This window comes from Podarcis tiliguerta (assembly GCF_965153285.1).
Source record: "Podarcis tiliguerta genome assembly, chromosome: 17".
NCBI classification, from domain to species: domain Eukaryota; kingdom Metazoa; phylum Chordata; class Lepidosauria; order Squamata; family Lacertidae; genus Podarcis; species Podarcis tiliguerta.
The window spans coordinates 20,677,196-20,698,587 of record NC_139550.1 but is presented as its reverse complement, the minus strand read 5'-3'; the positions used below and the strand labels follow the sequence as shown (position 1 = coordinate 20,698,587).

The following is a 21,392-nucleotide window of genomic DNA, read 5'->3' as shown; positions in this document are numbered from 1 at the left end:
TTTTGGTGGTTTTCCAGTCATCCCTGGAGAGAAAGAAACTTGACCCAAAAAAATCAGATGTGGATCGTGTGTGTGAATTCCTCTAGTTCTCAGCCACTATATCTAAGACCAGAATAGTTTGCCATTGTAGATTAGATCCTGAATTCTGTACATACAGTTCTGAACATTACTCCCTAATATTTTTGGAAGAGAAGCATGTAGCAATAACTTTATCCTGTAGTCTGTCCTCACATGCCTGTCATTACCCAGTGGCTTGGACACTGACACACACAGAGAGCGGGGTCAGCTGTGCCAATAGTACCAGCCCTGAGTTGAGCAGCCTGGAGCCATCTGAATATGGGACCTCCAACCTGGACTCCCAGAGATTGCATCTCTTGAGCCAGATCCCTCCCCCACCCCATGGAACCAATAGCCCCTATTCCAAGAGCCAGAAATAATGAAATATCAAGGAGTGTTGAACTTGAGGGCTGCTACTTTAAGAATCTCCATTGTCCATCAAAAGGAAAGGACCTAGGAGAGGTAGGCCCAGTAGCTATAAAGGGGCTCAGTTTGAGCTCATTGCCTGTTGCAACATGTAGTCTCTTCCCTAGGACATGTCTCTGACAGCTTTGGCTAAGTCCTAACTCCTAATCTCTGAGTAATTACTGCCCCTGCTTGCCAGTCATCTGCTCTGGTTGCCTGCTTCAGAATGCTGCCTGACCCACTTCCTCCAGACACTCTGTGGTTTTTTCCATGCCAGGACTGAACACAGGTCCTGGCAGTATTCTGAAGGTGCGCACCGACCCCTCTCGCTCTCCAGGCTTCAGGCAGCTAGCCGCAAGCCTTCAGAGCGTGGTGGGAGTTCCCGCCGGGCTCCGAAGGTTTGCGGATAGCAGCCTGCAGCCTGAAGCCCGGGGAGCGCAACCTCGCCTTCGCTCCCGGACGCAACCTCGCCTCCGCTCCCGGACCCGTTCTGGGGGCTGGGGTCGGGGGAAGCTCAGGACAGCTAGTGGGATCCATCCCGCTCACTGTCTTGGCTTCTTTGCTCTTTGGGCCCTAAAATCTAGGTGTGCCCTATGGTCCGGTGCGCCCTATAGAGCGAAAAATACGGTACCTATTTTTCCCCACAGGAGGCTGCTTTGTGTATTTAGCATATAATCACCAAATAAATATTCAGGAAGCTAATAATAGTTTACATGCTAATAATAGTTGGGTTGCCATATTACAAAAAGTGAAATATTCCAGATATGTCTTGGAAATTCCGGGCATATGGCAACCCTAGTTTCCTGAACTTGGGTCTCCAGCTGTTTTTGGACTACAACTCCCATCATCCTTGGCTGGCAGGACCAGTGGTCAGGGATGATGGGAACTATAGTCCAAAAACAGCTGGAGACCCAAGTTTGGGAAACACTAGTTTATACCATGACCCTTATTTTAATTCATATTGAGAAAATGTCTTTGGGTTGATACCAACCACAGTGCTTTCATAGTCAAAAGGTACATTTGAGTCCCAGTTTCCAAAGTCCACACTGTAGCACTGTTCACTGATCTACATTGTTGGTCATTTAAGGGTGTTTAGAACTGGAGTCTAAACCGTTAGTGAGAAAATTGCAGCTGGGAGCTAGTGGCCTGGCCATGTACATTGCATTCATGTTCAAGGTACGGTTTGTATCCAGGCTTCTCAGGATCCTTGAGCCACATGTATGTTAGAAACATAACATGTTTATAGAACTGGAGTCTAAAGCCATCAGAGAGAAAGAGAAGAAGATATTCCATTTCAGTTTATAAAACACTAATGCTGAAATGTATCTCAGTCTTTGGACTGTGCTGCATTTTCAAGACTCTCAGGGGATATTCCAAATGCCCATGTGTTCTTGTTCTGTGCAGTCTTAAAAATGCCCAAATATGTGTGTTCTGTGGAGTATATAGCACTGTGCAGTTAAACTCAGCCTGCAAGTCACAGCAGTCAAAAACAGTAATAAAAGACATATTACTACATGACTCAGGCTGTCAATCCAAGTAAATGTGACACAATTTACAGATTATTATTAGTACTGGTCTACCAGTCTTTTCCAAAATGGATCTTTCCTCACCCAAAAGAGACAAACATGAATAGAAATTTGAGGATTTTTCCTCATTCTTTTTATAAAAAAGCCAACATTGATACACGGAGCCCTTAACAGAATTATGCTGACACTAATGTAACTGCATCCTTTCAAACAGAGGACCCGAGAGAGCCTTCACTGAGATGAGAATGGTGACGATTAAGCCCCATCAGTCTGTGCTTCAAATTCATCTCCAGCTATGAAAAAAGGAAGAGAGCCATTTAGAAATGTGACAGCAAAAGTACATCACAGAAATTTTCTAAAGACTACTTCTGCATTTCCAAATACACCTAAATTTCACAAAACATCAAATTACCATCTTTGGCTTCCTTTGTAATGGAATTGGGCACATTTTTGTGATCATGCATTTGAACAAAAACGTCAGCATAATAACATGACAAATGGAATGCTACTTAAAAATAAGAGTTCTTCCACCCACATGGACGTCTTAGCCACAGATTTCCATAACTGAACATGTGCATGAGCACCCAATGGCTGTACGTTATAGCCAATTAGTGTCCCACAAGAGAGCAGTGTGCTAGGTAAAGGTAAAGGGACTCCTGACCATTAGGTCCAGTCATGGCCGACTCCGGGGTTGCGGTGCTCATCTCGCTTTATTGGCCGAGGGAGCCAGCATACAGCTTCCGGGTCATGTGGCCAGCATGACAAAGCCGCTTCTGGCGAACCAGAGCAGTGCACAGAAACGCTGTTTACCTTCCCGCCGGAGCGGTACCTGTTTATCTACTTGCACTTTGACGTGCTTTCGAACTGCTAGGTGGGCAGGAGCAGGGACCGAGCAACGGGAGCTCACCCCGTTGCGGGGATTCGAACCGCTGACCATCTGATTGGCAAACCCTAGGCTCTGTGGTTTAACCTACAGCGCCACCCACCCACGTCCCGTCAGTGTGCTACGAGAAATAAATTAATGAAACAAAGACCCTTGTGATTCCAGTGTACCAACACACAGAGGGAGCTATCCACTGAGTCTCTGCATAATCCACTGTCCCTTTGGCCTGGCATGAAAGGTAAACTTTTCCGATATAAGAGTGAGGCATGCCTCAAAATTTAATTCAGAAACCAAGTATGCTTCTGCTGCCAGAAAACTGGAGACTCAGCTACATTACTAAGAAAAAGCATGTTATATGCATTATAACACTGTGACACCGGATGGCGCTGTGGAGTTACGTCTTCCACCAATGTGATTTCCTACTTGGAGGTTTAAGGCGTGTTTTCTTGAAACGCGTTTTTGATGTGTCTAGAACCAGCCAGGAAAACCCACATTAGAACAATAGGGAAGGGTGTGTATCAAGTAGCTTTGTTACTTGCAGTGTTTACTTTGTTCCTTCTCTTTAAAATAAATAAATAAGTTACCGATCCTGCATTTGAACCGGGAAGGAAACGTGATTTTAGAATGCTATTTCAATCTCATAATGTTATGCCGCGGCTTTCCCTTCAGCAACGATTGATGTCATGCCAACAGAAACATGCCAGCAATTATTAAGAGAGGTTAACTCGTGTAATCTGCTGATTAGGCTGTGCTGTATATCATTCCTATTATGTACTCCCAAGATTCAGCTTCCTTTAGAAGGAAGCTGCAGGAGGCTCGTGGCATTTTGTAACATTTGCATTTCTTTACAGTTACATCGGTTGAGCATAGGTAGAGATTCACCGCTTAACACTCCACAAACATGCAACTAGTACCCTCAGATTCTTCCAGAGAGCAACTCTGGTGCTCATCCACACAAGAGTTTAAAGTGGATTTGAATCTGCTTCAGTCTTACCCACCTCCCGGTTTTTTTGCCGCATCCACATGATGCTCTCATCCGAGTGGCAGCCTTCACTACCCACCCCCAATCCATGCCCCCCCCCCATCCATGGATAACCTGATAAGGGAAGTATTTGCAGAATTAAAGCACGTGTTACCCAACTGTGAATGCGCTGAAGTGCATTGTGAGAGCAGGGTTTGTATAGGTTTCATTAGGCTCCATCTAACACTACAACACCTAATTCCATTTTGCTTCCATCAGCTCAAAGAAAAGGATGCAGTCTGCTAATTTTATAAGAATAAAATATCCCACAGAATTATTGATGCTTCTCAGGCTCTCATTAGGGGCAGTTTAAACATTCTTGATGGACTAAATGTTTTCTCATTGCTCCAGCATTATTGTGCATATACGTACAGTCACACCTTGGATCCTGAACGCCTTGTGAGTTGAACGTTGTGGCTCCCGAACCCTGCAAATCCAGAAGTGAGTGTTCTGGTTTGCGAACGTTCTTTGGAACCTGAATGTCCGTGGCTTCCACGACTTCCAATTGGCTGCAGGAAACTCCTGCAGCCAATCGGAAGCCGCAGCCTGGTTCCCGAACGTTTTGGAAGTTGAACAGACTTCCAGAACAGATTCCGTTCGACTTCTGAGGTACCACTGCAGATATATAGAGATAGAGCACAATAGTTGGAAAGTGGGGGAAGGCGGTTGGGGGGGGGAAGCCTCTGAGTTTCATTGTGGGAGGAGTACTTTTTGTTGTGCTTTTATCAAGGAAGACAAAGCTTTGGGGGGTGGGCAATGAAGAGGACTGGTGAATCTGTTTGGGGTCCCACAGTAGATTGGAAAACAAGGCTCCATCTTAGATCCCTGCAGAATTCTGACAATTACACATTTCAGAAACCAGGCTCTTTCACTCAAACAGTTTGAACTAGCACATACAGTCATGCATGTACAGTTCTCCCAAGCTAGATATGGTCAAAGAGGCTTTTGAGATGCTTGCAACCAATTTTCAGAGTTCTTCTTTCCATTAGTTTTAATAGCTTGAGTAGATAAATTTTATTAGTTGCTTTCATCTCTGTCATCATATATATTTCTATGATAAGCTTGTCTATTGCTGAGCTGTTAATACTAATTACAGTGGTCATGTTCTTTATGAAAACTATCACTTTGTAAGCACAACTGTGAAAGCTTAATCACTCACACCCAAATTTCAAGCTAATGCACACAGAAATGGCTTAAGCAGAATGGACAGCTTGCATTTAGTGTATTAACTGAATGGGCTTGTTGACATTTCAGTTCAGTCCTGAGGGATATGCTTCCCATCTCAGGGAACCCCAATTCAGTCACCTTTACAACTTTGCTACAGCAGCCCTTCTTTTCCCCCTAGATTTTAAACAGTGTGCGCTCACTCTTTGTGACAGTTCCCGTACTCCTTCTCTTGCAATCTTTTTAAATATATATTGCCACTCTAAACCCTTGCTGAAACAATCATTAGATTTTCTATTACTACAGTGAATAGCCCATTATAAAGTTGGTAGGAGCTTTGATTTCTTCATGCACCTACTTTTTTTTAATCAAAAGGTAGAAAAAGTGGTACATCTTAGAAACATTCAACCAAAGACAATTGGAGAGCCTGGTGTACATTAAAATAAAGCAGCTATGCATATTGGGCTTGGCAGCTTGCATGTTATGCCTAGAAAGATTCGTTGCCACTGCTGTTGTTGCCAGACCACAGATGAGCAGAACAGATCAGACATTCAAGAAAGCAGGAGTTCTTCTCTGGGTGGGATTAAAATCCAAACCAGAGGTGGGTAATATGCTCACCATGATTGAAGGCGGGCCGGTATTGCCTTCACCCAGTTGCCAGTTAGGAGATTCATATAATGATGATAAATCATAAAAGCATAAATATAATGTTGAATAGATAACTATCATGCTTACGTGATTTACTAATGTAATTAGCCATCGAGTTACTTTTGCTGGTAAGAGAGACTGATTATAAAGGCCATGACATTATTAGAATGGAAATATTGTTGTCAGTGGACACTCTAAATTGCAGCTAATGCTCCAAAATCTTTCTAGAGGCACCAGTCAAAACTCACCAGCTCTACATTCTTTTCACTGATCTGTATTTCCTCTCTGTGTTGATACAACCCACACTCACTTAGGACCGTTCTTTACAGGGGAATCCCTACCTTCATTGCTGCAGCCTGAATCTTCTTAGACTTGTTTTTAACCATCATCGGTGTATATCTGTTTGTGGTTCCTTGGGCCCACTTCACATATCTTCTCAACTCTGGAGAGTGTTAATAACCAGTTTCTAACATAGTTTCCCTTACAGAGCCATTATCCCACATTAAGATTTTTTCTTTGCCCTGTAAATATGTTTAAACAGCACTTTTAGAAAAGACTTTGTATCCAACGTTTGGTAAGCCACTAAGGCAGGGTTGGGGAACCTGTTGCCCTTCAGAAGTCGCTTCTATCATCCCTGAGCATGAGCCCTGTTGTCTGGGATTGATGAGAACTGAAGTCCAACAATAAATGGCGGGACACAGGCTTCCCACCCCTCCACCATTGGAAGGAAAATCTACAACTGGGGAAGCCACTGAGAAGCCTTCTTTGTATCTCTAGCTGTGAAACTGGCACACTGGTAATCAAGAAAATTCTCCAGGTTGAACTTAAAGACCAATGTAGCATATTAAGGAGAAGGTATTCTGTGTTCCTTTACTATCTGGGGCTTAATAAGTAAAAAAAAACCCAACACCTATTCTTGTGCCCTGAATATCATAAGAAACCAGTGGAGAAGAAGAAGAAGAAGAAGAGTTTGGATTTGATATCCCGCCTTTCACTCCCTTTAAGGAGTCTCAAAGCGGCTAACATTCTCCTTTCCCTTCCTCCCCCACAACAAACACTCTGTGAGGTGAGTGGGGCTGAGAGACTGTGACTGGCCCAAGGTCACCCAGCAGCTGCATGTGGAGGAGCGGAGACGCGAACCCGGTTACCCAGATTACGTGACTACCGCTCTTAACCACTACACCACACTGGCTCTCACTGGAGACTCTGGCAAAATTGGTGTAATCCACCCCCTTCATTTCTTGGTTTGTCAGGAGTTGACCACTGTGTGTTTTGCAGCCAAGGAAGTTTCCAGGAAGTCTTTATCAATAAGACTTCAACATAGAATGCATGAGCCGTTTTGCTTTGAATAATGGAGAAATGGCTGGTGGTTATTAGGCACCGTCAAACAGAGCAGATGGCAGTCTTCTTGCAAAATGAAAATAAGCATCACTTGCTCAACCTGGGCATCCAAACATGAGAGACCAGGGAAAGCTGCTGTGTGCATTCCTATCCTTGCATTTTCAGCCACAGGGTCTTACTACATCGCTACCTTAGATTTTTTTTTTTATGCACCCTCTGTTGTATCATCTGTACCAATTTCCTCACCCTGGCCAAACACTGGGTCACTACCAATAGCAAGTTCTGCATGGCCCTGCAGTGAAAAAGCAGTTCTGAGATCACTTGTTTCTGCAGCAGGATTCTGGCAGCTGGAGGGAACATCAGAGGAAGTCTACAGCCATGGGGTGCATCATGCCGTGCCAAATTAAACACTCAGCCTGAAATCCACACCTCATTTACTGGGAAGATATCCTGTTCATGTTGAAAGGACGGGATACAGGGTTGTGAACTGAAACATAATGCAAAATGTTTGTCTAGTGCCTCAAATGATATATTTTATCATATCAATGGCAGAAATGCTCATTTTCCCTCTCAGAATCAGCAGGAAAAACACTTGTTATATTTACAGCAGTAGTTACCTGAATGTGTGTGTGTGTGTGTGTGTATACTGAGGACCGGAACCGACACACACACACACACACACACACACACACACACACACCCTTGCTAACCAACATGCTGATAGTTCAGCCCCACTGGAATGACAAACCCTAGGTAGCTCTCTTGCAAAGTAACATGTCAACCTTCCCATCTATTTCAAAGCCCCACTGTAGCAGAGCAGCTTGTAGAAATGGGCTTAGCAATCATCTGCAGAAAAGAGTTCTAATCTTATCAAGATGGGAATTGATTTTCTTCATCTTGATATAAGGAGCTTCACAGCATGCACATGCAATAGTATCAGTGGGATGGAAAGTACAGCTGTTCAGGCAAGATTATTAGGCTGGGAAACCTGTGGCTGCGTCCATATACAAGGCAATGTTGTCGTTGGCATCTAGGATCCTTATTGCCCAAATAAGTCATGCACTCGTTTCAGCCTTGCTTGAATCTACCACCAGAGGGAGCTGAGTTTACAACACTTAACACACACAAAGAGAAAGAATGCTCGCTGATTACAAAAGCTTTAAGAGCCATTAACAAATGCTTTTTTTCTGTAAAAGCTGTTCTCCGGCAGTTTGAATAAAGCTAGGGGTGGCATTTTTCCCATCGAGATTGAGATCATTTTCTGGCAACACTTGTATATCATCCTGAAGCACTTAAATGTAAATAATTTCGCTCCTCTCCTGTTTCATTGCCCTCTTGCAAGTGTGAGTCTTTGCTTTGTATTAGAAGAATGCAAAATAAAATGTGCCATTGTTATGGAAAACAATGGGTTAGTGACCATGGTCTTCCAATGTTTTAATTGGGAAAGGCATTCTCAATTCTACACCGATTGCCAACAAACTGAACATCTGTGCTATTATTGCCTTCTAATACTCAAATAATTTTTAAGGGGTTTTTTTTCGGGGGGTGGGGGTGGTATTGGCTTATATTTGCTTTTGATTTCCACAAATGAAAGCTGTTATACTAAGTGTTTATCTCATGCTGTATTTCTGCATTTAATAGCTGCATTCATTTAGCAACAAGGCTAGGATTCTGCCTTCAGATTCTGACAGTTGAGTACCATGCAAGGATAAGAGTAGAGAATACCCTGCCCATCTGGGAGACTCAGCCAGATGGGCAGGGTATTATTATTATTATTATTATTATTCCCCCCCATCCACCACCTTTGTAGAGCTTAGTGAGTGCTACATAGACTTCTGGGTAGTGAGCAAATAAAAAAATATTTTATCTTATCAACATTAACCTTTTGAGCTCTCTGCAGTGATGGGAGAGTGTTGGTAAAGAGTATCGCAGGGCTTTTCTTTGGGATACATTTTTCCATATCATCACCAGAATCTTCTTGTGCCATTCCAATCACCGTGTTATGTTGACATTGCTCTTGTGTATTGTTATGAGTGGGGGCTTGGAACACTCTTTGGTTCATAGAGGGGGAGCGTGTTTTGTGTGTGTGCTAACAGGATAGCAAGAAGACTCCCTTCGTGACTGAGCCATACTCATACGTAGTCTTTCTGCCTCCCTGTTTAATAACCGGATATCTCTTTGTTTTGTTTTGATCCAGAGCCGAGATTGCCTGAAGCTGGGCCCACCTGCAGAGGGAGAAGTCGTTCAAGTGAAATGGCCAGATGGAAAACTTTATGGTGCAAAATATCTAGGAACCAATGTAGCCTACATGCATAATGTAAGTTGCATTTAGTGATCTGTAAATTGAAAACCTTCATTCGGTTGTCGGATTCCAGTGCTCATTATATGGCCACTATTATGTTGGTTGTGCTAGATGAAAACTTATTTAACAGGGATAGCCAACTGACAGTCTGCAAGATGTTTTGGCCCAGAACCTGTGGTTCAATTTGTGTCTCTCCAGATGAGAGTGTTCCCTAGCTTCACCTCTGCTTGGACAGTTGGCAGCCTTGCTTACAGTGGTCGGAGGGTGGGAGGGATGACTTAGTCATACAGAAAATGTCTAAGGTCAGTAAGCCTGAATTACTTGTTTCAACCCAATTCTATGTTTGTAAAAGTGAACTCAGATCTCCAGTGAAACCTTGCCAGGATCATCGTTTAGTTACAGCTCACAATAAGAGCACCTCGTTTCAAACTTCTAGGCCCGTGGGCCAGTTTAATGGCCATGTTCTTAAGATACCCTTCAACAGCTGTGGATTAATCAGAAGAGCATCATGACATTTGAAACTTAAGCCGCCTATCCTGGTCTTTTGTGGTGCCTGGCCTCTTACAGCTGACCCCCAGGCCGAGTCGTAACTGCAGCAGGTGGGGTGAATTCCTCACAGTGGTATTGACAGCCTTGCAATAGGCTGTGGCAAGAACTCCTGAATTGTGTGCTTCAGATACCTTGTATTAGAAATGCTATGAAGCACTAGCATGAATACCTCAACAGATGGGAAATGAAAATAACTTGAAATGTTGGTGCAGAGTCATTTTAAGATACATAAAATTAGATGATGTAAGATGAACCATTGTTCTTGACAACTGTGGCCATTAAAAACAGTTACTCAGGGTAAGCACATGTGCCTTATTAGAAGTAGAATTATTTCCTGTTAGTTGGATAGGTCACATGAGAGCCCTAATTGCCCATTTCTTGGGACCATGTGTCCTATCTTCTAACAATAAGATCAGGCAAAAAAGAAGTGCTGGAAAAAGCAGAAAGATGATATGACAGGTGGCATTTTAAAACAAAGCAGTTTCAATTAAGAAACCATAACATTCTTGTAGAGTTGTGGAGACATTTCTATATGGAGGATGAGAAAAGGAGAAATGAAAGAGTGGGGGAAACCTTTATGTTGCTTAGGACACCTTCATGCATTACAGTTCCCACGCCAGAAAATACTTATGTCCTTCAGGCCTAATGCCATTTTCTTTGGCAGCAGTAAAGAAAGTGCTGAACCCTTTCCCTGCCAGATGTGTTCTTTGTGAAGCTTGCCGTCAGCTGCTTTTACCCCACCAGTGTCCCAGGCCTGCTTTTGTGAGAGACGGCATGATCATCTCAAGAGGGATTTGTTCCTCACAGCAGTGCCACGCTTGAGTCTAAGCCTAGGCATCTCTCCTCATTCTGCTGTTCTGAAAAAAACTGAGCCTCCTCATTCTAATGGTCAGTTCTTTTGGTGCTTTGAAATACTAATGGCTAATCAACAAAGGAGTTCCCCAGACTTCATCAACACTTGTTAATTGATTAGGATTGAAGACTCTACACACTTAGGCCGTTTACATAGGTTAATTAACTCTTCACATGCTAATTGCTAATGTTCAGAAGTAGGTACACACATTCCGATGCACATGGATCTTGATTACATTCTCAAAGTCTAACACATAGTTTTTATACATAAAGACTAATTTAACACCACAAACCCCTTTCTAAGACACTTTGATACTGTCTTATAACAGCATAAGAATAACATACAGGTTTAAATCTTAATATGTACTAAACCTAAACATTTAGCACCACAGATCTATTACACTACTTAGTGATTAACACCAACATACAAGTGGGTGGCGCTGTGGTCTAAACCACAGAGCCTAGGGCTTGCCGATCAGAAGGTTGGCGGTTCGAATCCCCGCAATGGGCTGAGCTCCCGTTGTTCGGTCCCTGCTCCTGCCCACCTAGCAGTTCGAAAGCACGTCAGAGTGCAAGTAGATAAATAGGTACCGCTCCGGTGGGAAGGTAAATGGCGTTTCCATGCACTGCTCTGGTTCGCCAGAAGCAGCTTAGTCGTGCTGGCCACATGACCCGGAAGCTGCCTGTGGACAAACGCCGGCTCCCTCGGCCTATAGAGCGAGATGAGCGCACAACCCCAGAGTCGTCCGTGACTGGACCTAACGGTCAGGGGTACCTTTACCTTTATGAGCAGGAAGTGGCGCCATACTAAATAACCCCTTCCCCTGGTGTCTGCACACAGAATGCAAAGGTCTGAAGGAAGGCGCCTTTGCACGTCTCGGCTTCCCTGAACAGTTGGGGTTCCAGATTGCACAGAACCGTGATTGCACAAAATCTCAACCTTTCAGACGTGTGCGTTCTATCAATGGCGCTAGGGAGAAGAGCTGTACGGCACAGTGTTGCTTCCTGCTCATTTTAATCATGCACAGAGCTTCGGTCTGAACTAGTTGGGTTTAGGCGGCACTTCCATTTCACTTTTTACAGATGCTGAAGTGTGATGGGAAATCAAAACATGGTCACTGTTTTAGTGTTGCAAATCTGTGAAGATCTGTAATAATAAAAAAGTCCAAGATTTTTTAAGTGGAAACCTGAGCCTTAAACATTGTCTTATGATTTTGCTTGTGTGTCCCTTTTTAATATGCATGTGTGAGCTTATGAAGATGACTAAATTACCCATGTACCTAATCAAATGCTTTCCAGCAATTCCAATTAAACTGCTAATTTATGATGTCCTGATGCAAGAAAAGCACATAGAGAGAACTAAGTAGCAAATGTTACTGACATATTATTGCAGTAGTGGTTTTTATTATTATGTGTGTCTGTCTCTTGGGGCTGATATAAATTAATATGGACAGTGATTGACAAACTGAGTGGTCTACATTATGCCAACTCAAGCCTAGTTCAGATTTGGACTCATTAGAGATGATCTATTGACACTCTCTGCCATAAACCCCTATTGAATAACTTAAAGGAGCCATTACTTGTCATTAGATCTCTGCAATTTGGAAATATTTTCCCGGCACAGAATAGAATCTGGTTTCTAATTAACTGGTGTGGCAGACACACGGCCAAATCTTCTGGAAGAGCTGAAACCGCATAGTATGGACAACATTGGCTGTTTTTGTGTGGTATATTATGCCTAGATTTAGAGGAGATTATCAGTTATGGGGAGCCTGTACACACACACACACACACACACACACTGATGTAGGACTACAATTCATCTCATCTCTGACTGTCAGGCAGTGGGTGGTTTTATATATATACATATATAGAACTAATATCACTACCCTGAAAATGTTTGGGCTAACAAAAATCTTTTAATACTGTCAGGAAGGCTTTAGACATATTTGAGTAAGGTGTGTGGATCCCTACTGTACATATGCAGTTTTTTATCTCTGAATTTATTATCATTATCATTATCATTATTAATGCATTTGTTTCAATGGGCACATTGAACTTTAAAAATAAACAACCACATTTGGTCAAGAGCACAAGGAACAAAGCTATAGAAGTCCCAGACGTCCATGTCTTGGAATTGGAAAAGTGGTGTCAAAGAAAGTAACTTGGATCTTCTGAAAGGCACAACTGACTGCAGCAGCAGAGTCGTTTAGCATTCCCCACACCTTACTGCATTCCCTTTCTCATTTTCTGCTAAAGGGGTTCATACTGGATTAGATCTAAACCTAAGCATGATAAAGCTTTTCATCTTCTGAACAGACTATTTTAAAAGAAGTTCCATCAGATTCAATATAATTCTGCTAACTGGCATTTCCTTTAGTATCACTCATACCTTCCTCCTTTTGACATAAGTCTTCCACAACCTTGAAAACAGAAAGATTAATTCTTATCACTTGGGGAATTAGATTAACCATTTGGGTACGTTGGGCCCTGGGTCATGTGATGGGAAGGATGACTGTCTGCCTTGCATTTATTTATCTCCAAATTTGTAAACCACTCTACATTAAAAAGAAATACCCAGGCAGTGTATAAAAATAGTACAGAGTAGTGTAGAAAAAGCACAGTGTGGCATTATACAGATTTAAAAAAAAAAAAAAAAGGCAAGGCACATCATCAGCCCCATTGCTTGACCCAGGGGCATTTGTAGCCCCACTTTCCAATGTGAGCAGAAGCAGTCACACTTACCAGGAGCTATTAACTCTTTAAGGAAATCAGGGGGGAAGCTTTAAAGTGCAGCCGCAGCTGCTCTGAGCAGCTGTTAACTAAAGAAAGAAGAAGAAGGTTAGAAGTCAGTCCTTGGGCGACCTTGTAAAGTAAGTCATTTTATTGAGGGAGTGTCTGTGTATGAATTTCATGCAGATGAGCATTGAACAGCTAAAATATTTTGTTTCCTGTGCTATCCCATACCAGTAACAGAATCTCAAATAATGCAGATAATTGTAATCTGAAGAATCTCCGTATTTTATATATATAAATAGGTGGAGTTTGAAGATGGTTCTCAGATAGCAACGAAAAGGGAAGAAATCTACACTCTGGATGAAGAACTGCCCAAAAGAGTCCGGGCTCGATTTGTAAGTACCGGCAAACACATTGAAATTGGGGCAAAATGCCACAAGTTGATGACTGAATTTCTTTATAACCCTCACCGCTTTTATAAAGATTAGTGCTTATGCGTTTCTTTTACAATTGCCCCATGGCATCTTGTCAGATGTTGAAGATCAAGCCTTATCCAGCCTGCAAACATCATTTCCCTAGATCCCTGGATGCTATTATGTGGCAGCTTGTCACAAGCCGGTCATTCCGGTGAAAGCAGGAAGAACTCACCCACCCCAGAAAACAACCTTGATGTTGCTTCCCTCTTCCACATTATTCATGTGTGCTCCCTCCTTGCCTGGTCAGAGTCAGTAGTGCTTCTGAATACCATTTCCTGGAAACTGCAGGAGGAGCAAGTGCCCTTGTGCTCAAATCATGTTTGAAGGCTTCCAACAGACATCTTGGGTGGGCACTGTGAAAACAGAATGCTGGACCAAATCCACTGATCCAATCCAGCACACCCTTTCTTCATTCTTATGCTCCACACTGGGAGCCAGTGTGGTGTAGTGGTTAAGAGCAGTAGACTCGTAATCTGGTGAACCGGGTTCGATTCCCTGCTCTTCCACATGCAGCTGCTGGGTGGCCTTGGGCTACTCACGCTTCTCTGAAGTCTCTCAGCCTCACTCACCTCACAGATTGTTTGTTGTGGGGGAGGAAGGGAAAGGAGAATGTTAGCTGCTTTGAGACTCCTTAGGGTAGTGATAAAGCGGGATATCAAATCCAAACTCTTCTTCTTCTTAGAAGTTCCAATTATAGCTCTACAGGATTTAATTTCTTTTGACTATGAGAGCACTGGAGACGTACAGTGTCTTTCTAATGTTCACTTTATTTGCAAATATATGAGCAGGGTGGAAGCCCTCTGTTGTGTATAATTTTTATTAAATTTTCTGTTTTACAATTTAGAATATTCAACAACCTTAAAATGTCAATGACTTCCCTTCTTCTCTTTCCATGGTTCATTTTGCATATCATAAATCCCTGCACATTTTACATAAACTAAACTGTTCAGTATTCCATTATTACATATTGTCCACCTGTAGGCACTTTGGAAGATGCCCTGGTAGACCAGAAAGGTCTCTATCATGCATTAACTTGAGATATTTCTAGTCTACAAGTTTCAGAATCATGAAACAGAGTTTGTAGCTCCAACACGTACCTAGCAGCATACATGGGAAAGATGGTTCTTGAAAAGTACAATAAATAACTTAATTGGTAAGAACGGCGGATTGATTATTTTTTTAAAAAGCAAAAATTATGTTGAGGAAAATGACCCATTATTACTTATTGTTTTATAGAGTATTCATAATGGGCTTTATAATTAACTAGATGTTCCATAAATCTGTTTTATTGTTGCATTTAACTTAGAATAGCACTGCAGATATAGTAGATTTCTGCCATTTATTAGAAATCGTGATAGTTTTATAGATCATTTTTACTTCTGTCTGTAATAATGTTAACTTTTCAGGGGAGTTAATGATATTGTTATAATACTCCCTGAAATCCGGGAATACCCTAGTATCCAGAAATCTCTTTGCATCTGGCTTTGGTAATGCCCCATTCGTCATGAAAATCTTTTGACGAGAAGTCAGTAAGACTCTCTTCTAGCTCAGCCTAGCAAAGTATGCTACTCTGGAGATCTGTTTCCTGACTGTACCCAGAGCAAGGGACTGAAATCCTGGATCTTGAGTACACCGGCAAGATGGCCGTTTCCACCATCACTGCTATCACAAGACTATAAAGTGCAGCGTAATGGCAGCTGCACTTGGAAGTAGATTGGCTAGGATTGTTTAAGAATGGCAACATCAAAGTTACCTCCTCCTAAAATCATACCAGCTCAACTGACCATGATGAAAGAAGCCTATACAGTGGAACCTTGGTTCTCAAACGGCTTAGTTGACGAACAAATCGGCTCCAGAATGTCGAAAACCCAAAAGTAAGTGTTCCAGTTTTCAAACATTTTTTGGAAACCCTAACTTCTGATGTGGCTGTCGGCTATTGTTTCTGGGGCACCTGCGCCTATCGGAAGCCGCGCCTTGGTTTTTGAACGTTTCGGAAGTTGAACAGACTTCGGAATGGATTACATTTGAGAACCAAGGTACGACTGTACATGAGTAAAGGCTTGCCTGCAAACAAGACAAGTGAAGGGAGCTAGGCAGATGAAAGGAGAAGGCCAATCACTGTTTGAATAACAGTGTCCTCTCTGGCAGAGGTCAGTACAATCCGAGCTCATTCATTTTGGTTTATCCATACCTTTCTCACCATGGGTGTTTCTCCCTCTGCCCTTGCCGATCTATCAAATTATGTGTAACCAGCCCATATGATTCAATCTGTTTTCAAACATCCAGCCCCTTGGAAGGTCCATCCCATCCATGTTGTAAACACACCAGGAAGCTGATCCACATTAGAGATTTACATGCTTTCTCTTGACTAACTTTGAAGATTAATCTCCACTCAGTGCCTGCATTGATTTATGAATGAATATAACTTGAACTGACGATGGTCTGTGACCATTAAATAGAAAGACTTTTGTGCTCTTGAAGAGGTTGTTGAGATTTATGTGTATTTGAAGAGAATAAACCGGAGTAGGAAAACTATTTATGTGGTGTTTCGTTATGTATGAAATATACCCTATAGTGAATGTCTCTTTTTAGTCTACAGCTTCTGATATGAGGTTTGAAGACACATTCTATGGAGCCGATATTATACAAGGAGAAAAGAAGAGGCAGAGGGTATTGAGCTCCAGATTTAAGAACGAGTATGTGGATGACCCCGGATACCGCAGTTTCCTGAAAACCTCGTTCCAGAAGAAGTGCCAGAAGGGATTATAAAAGAAGAAGAAGTGAACTTATCACCTGCTCTCTTTTCCTTTGTGTGCGGAGGGGATGCAGTTACTAAATGTGGGGTTTTAAAAAAGGACAGGTAACCATCTTTTTGTCTGGCATGTAGCTTGTGGTTCAAACACATATTGAGAGTTTGATCTAAAAATATCTCAGGCACAGACAGTGTTTCTTAGCTAAAGGGCCACGATTTGTGGGCTAATATGCTAAACAAGGACTGTCTGATTTACATCAAGGATCGATCCATGTCACATTGGCCCTGTCCAATAACATGCCTAAGAACCCATTGTACCACAGATTGGAGAACTTTTAGTCTTGCCTTGCACTGACAGTTACAAGAGAAGTTATATACCAATCTAGGTGAGGAACTTTCTTCAGCCTCCAAAGTTCAAGATTTGCAATCTGTACATTGTCCACAAAAGGAAAAGGGAGTTCAACCATATATATATATATATATATATACACACACAAAGCTTTTCTTAAAAAAAAAAAAAAGTATAAACAGCACTGAGATCTACAAATACTGCTGTACTGTCATAGTTTTGTACAGCTCTTCCCACACTGTTTATGCCTCCTGTGCTTTCAGTGCTCTCTGGCCAGGACTCAGTTGTTTAAATGTGATGGTGGGGAGGTATTAATAGAGAAGAGAAAGGTGCTTCTAAAGAGGGAGACCTTCAGGAAATGAATTGTGGGTGTATATTTAAAGAGAGAGATTTTTGGCATCTATTTTTAAAGGTTTTTTTTCCACGATACTCTGTTGGGACGACAGCAATTTGTACAATGAAATGTCTTTTATTGTGTTTGTAAAATTAGAGTTTACATATCTTCGCTTGGCAGGCTAGATTTGAACTAATGTAATATAGTAATATAATATGGTCTTCCCTTTTTAAATAATAGTCTGCAAATGTAATAGTGTTGGAAATAAAAAAAATGATGTCCCTTTGTCTACTAATGTTGGGTTGCGGCAATGTAATCTGTAGGGATCACACACACACACACACCTTGGTCAATATACAGCTTTGTTCAAAATAAGGCCCAGTTTAAACATGAGACTTAAAAAAGCACCTTACTAGTGAGGATTGCAAGTGGCTGGTGCCTTCTACAAATGGTTTTTTTATTTATTTATAAGATAAGAAACCAGTTGTACACATCTGTGTGTACAATTAGCACACCAGTGCAGTGCATAACTCTGCCACATAGTCACTAGTGAGCCAGCTTAAACATGATTTGGCTGTGCGGAACTCCACACCAGTAAGACTTGTAATTTTTAGCACACCCAGCATATCATTTAGATCAGACTTTAGTTCACACATAGTCATTACTAATAACCGAAGCACGACCTTCCTTTCGTTTTTCCTTTGCCTTACGGCGTTAATCTTGTCAGGTTGCACAAGAGACAGCAGAATGTGCTTGTGTGTTTTCGCAGTCTCGTTGCAAGATATGCTTTGGGATTGCAAAAAGCCTAAACGAGCTTTAGCTTTTGCAGAACATTATCTTTTCCATGGGTGTCAGTCCAGCAACAGATCTACAGCCAGCTGCAACAGGGATAAAACTCTCCGAATTCAGTATTGTATGAATTCCAGATGGGCAGTAATGCTCTGCTGCAACAAAACCAGCAGAGTCCTCAAGGAATCTTAAATGTTAAGTTACTTTATTTACTTTATTACTGTATAAATATTAAGTTATTTGATTGATTAAATTTATATCCTGCCCTTCATATTTTTCTTTCATGAAACAACCCTGTGAGGTGGGTTAGAATGAACAGTACAGTGGTACCTCAGGTTACATACGCTTCAGGTTACAAACTCTGCTAACCCAGAAATGGTGCTTCAGGATAAGAACAGAAATCGTGCTCCGGCGGTGCGGTGGCAGCAGGAGGCCCCATTAGCTAAAGTGGTGCTTCAGGTTAAGAACAGTTTCAGGTTAAGAATGGACCTCCGGAACGAATTAAGTACTTAACCCGAGGTACCACTGTAGTAGGAATGTTAGCATCACTGCATTGGGCTTACTTGTGTTTCTACTGTATGAAAGCAGGGGTTGCTTTTACTTTTACTGTTTTGCTCCTGCCTCTACAAAGCAGTCACATTTCCTTTAACCATCACCCCCTGCCCAGGAAATGGAGCATGATGATGGTGATGATAATGATGATGATGATGATTTATTTTACAGCAGTGGCTACAGGTGCCATTTCTTGGTGATGGGGGTTCCATACAGGGCTCCCCCCTACTCCAATCCGCAATAGATGAGATTCTTCCAAGGCCCAGATAGGCCCAAGGCTCATGAGCAGACCAGGCCTTGGGGTCCACCACTTCCTCACAACCGTTGTGTGTGGCAACCCTTAATTCCCTCATATTCTCTGTTCATCTTTATAGGGTGAGATGGCCCCACAACGAGCCCCAATGAGTGCTGTTGAGAATCAGCAGCCCTGAAAGGCCTTGGGTAAGACCAAGCATCTCCAGGGACCTACTTGCCAGTGCAGTGAAGCCGCACTTTAGGTAGGATAAGCGGGTCCATCAATCTAGAGACAAGGGAAGACCAAGCTACCTTGTTCTCCCTGCTATTTCCTGGCTACTGCCTGCCCAGCCCAGTGCCACAGAAGAAGCTAGCCCAGCGCTGGCCGTAGCACAGGGCTTTCATTCCATGCCATCCTCTGAGAAAGACAAATTCCTGGCTTTTGAGGATCATGAATTCATCCTCTACCTCAGGTCCAGGGATCTCCCTCTCCCCACCACAATCTTTCCAATTATCTGAGGATGTTTTAAGGCAAATTAAGGAAGCATTATCAAAGGAAATGGGTATTATCCTTCCAGAGCAGCAGCAGCCTTTGCAGCCAAAATCTGCACCAGCCTCTGCAACTTGAGCTGCTAATCCTCAACAATGTCAGAATTGCAGCTTGTATCACACATCATCTAGAGAACCTCCAGCTCCATCCTCACCTAATCCTTTTTCCCACCTGTCTACACGGGGATGGTTCCATTCACTCTCAAACCTCCCAGTTTTTGGGGTTTCATTTCCTTTGGCAGAATCAGATGATGATAAATGGAGTGAAGGATCAGTAACTGAAGAACCCCCATCGGACAGGATGCCTTTGCTATGCCATGCCATGCCCATGCCACTCTGGGATTGGCTCCCAAATCCACAGAACAACCTGCAGGCACCACACAACCTCTTCCTGTGGCCTATGCCCTGTCATCTCCCAAAATTGTACCCACCCCTGCAGTTATCAAGAAAGTGACCAAAGTAGAATGCAGGGCTCTTTCTAATAAATATTAACATGCTGGATACAGAATTTGTGGACCACCTTAAGACCTCAACAGTGGACAAACCAGTTTATTCTCTTCCATCAAAATATTTGTTACCAAAGGATGGAGATACACAGTTAAAATATACCACTGATAGGCACCTATATTTTGCTCTCAAGTGTGTCCAAAAAGCAGCAGCCCTCTCTTCTCATGTAGGATCTCCTTACAAATTCAGAACAGGATCCTGCACACTCTCGCCTGCTTAAGATCTCCTGAGCAGCATCATTTACAGCTGGATGCTTCTCAATTTGCGGCATGGAGTCTCTCACCTCCATCAGGCATTCTCTCCATCTCAATTACTTCATGATGTCTATAGACCTTCAGGAAGTACCAGCCATTGGTCAATATCATCAATTCAGATTGACTTGGCCACATCTCCAAGAGTATTCACAATGATAAAGGTTGCTTTGGTGGCCCACATCTGCTTCCACAACAACTACACTTACCCACATCTTAATGATCTTCTGATCCATTCACCAACCAGAACCCAGGCGGTCCTCCATCTTCAATACACTGTCCAATAGCATCATTACTCTCTGGAGAATAGGGGGAATGATAACACTATCGGTCATCTCACTTTACATTATCGCTAGCTTACAAGGTGCCACAGAGACATCCCCACTTCCTTCCACTTTGGAAATCACCAAAATGAAAGTGGAGGCATATACTGTGAAGATTATGAATCAAGAGAGTTGGCTTTTTGGCTGTTATTTGTACAAGTGATGTAATTGAATAACTGGCTTCTAACCGAAGGCAATGTACACCCAGGGCACGTGAACTAATACTAAGCAGATAGGTTCTGTAACACGTCTGCCCCCTGGAAAATGCTTTACCAATCAACATTCTCTGGGAAATAGATGTAAACCACTGGGGAGTCAATTTTCTCTCCCCAAATAGGTAGTTTTTGTTGTTGAAATGGTGAAAAGAATGGATCGCCTCCTGTAGAAAGGAATTGATGGCTATTATTAAAGTTTTTTTAAAAAAAAAAAAAAAATCTCCGCAGAAAGCAATTGAGAGGAACCACAGAAGGGTAATTATTAGCTAAATGAGCTATTAACTTCTTCATGAATGTTAAGGGAATGGGCATAGTAACCCCCAGGAGAAGATTAGAAACCCACGAGCCCATGGGTTTCCTCTGTGATTGATCATATGTCATCTACACAGGCATTCTTATTTATTTTATTTTATTTAAATTGGAAAATGAAGTAGTCTGTCTGGTTTCTAGGCTGATGCTCCACTACAAAGTGGTGGCGGCGGGGGAGAGTAAATGCAGACCTGATTACTGATTGTCACTTATGAACAAGATCAGACTACTTTTAAATTAGCAATATCTAGCGCTCTCCATTGATTAG

At 42.4% G+C, this 21,392-nt stretch overlaps 1 protein-coding gene and 1 long non-coding RNA gene across 8 annotated transcripts in view; one reads left to right on the top strand and one right to left on the bottom strand.

The window, feature by feature from the left end:
- KDM4C (lysine demethylase 4C) overlaps nt 1-17,677 on the top strand; it is a gene marked incomplete at its 5' end in the record, with an annotated part of 192,254 nt that extends 174,577 nt beyond the window's left edge. For all 6 annotated transcript variants that reach the window (XM_083419596.1, XM_083419593.1, XM_083419597.1 and 3 more), the window contains 3 exons: nt 9,243-9,362; nt 13,787-13,879; nt 16,553-17,677. In XM_083419596.1, the coding sequence (XP_083275722.1) occupies nt 9,243-9,362; nt 13,787-13,879; nt 16,553-16,729 (390 nt within the window). In that variant the 3' untranslated portion in view covers nt 16,730-17,677. The remainder of the gene's footprint in view (nt 1-9,242; nt 9,363-13,786; nt 13,880-16,552) is intronic.
- LOC310668018 overlaps nt 1,737-21,392 on the bottom strand; it is a 66,843-nt gene continuing 47,187 nt past the window's right edge. The window contains exons 2-3 of one of the 2 annotated variants that reach the window (XR_014506547.1): nt 13,494-13,570; nt 1,737-2,281 (exon numbers count right to left, since the gene is read on the bottom strand). This is a non-coding gene — a long non-coding RNA (uncharacterized lncRNA). Of the gene's footprint in view, nt 2,282-13,400; nt 13,571-21,392 lie in introns of those variants that run through there. The other variant, XR_014506548.1, reaches the window with a different exon arrangement.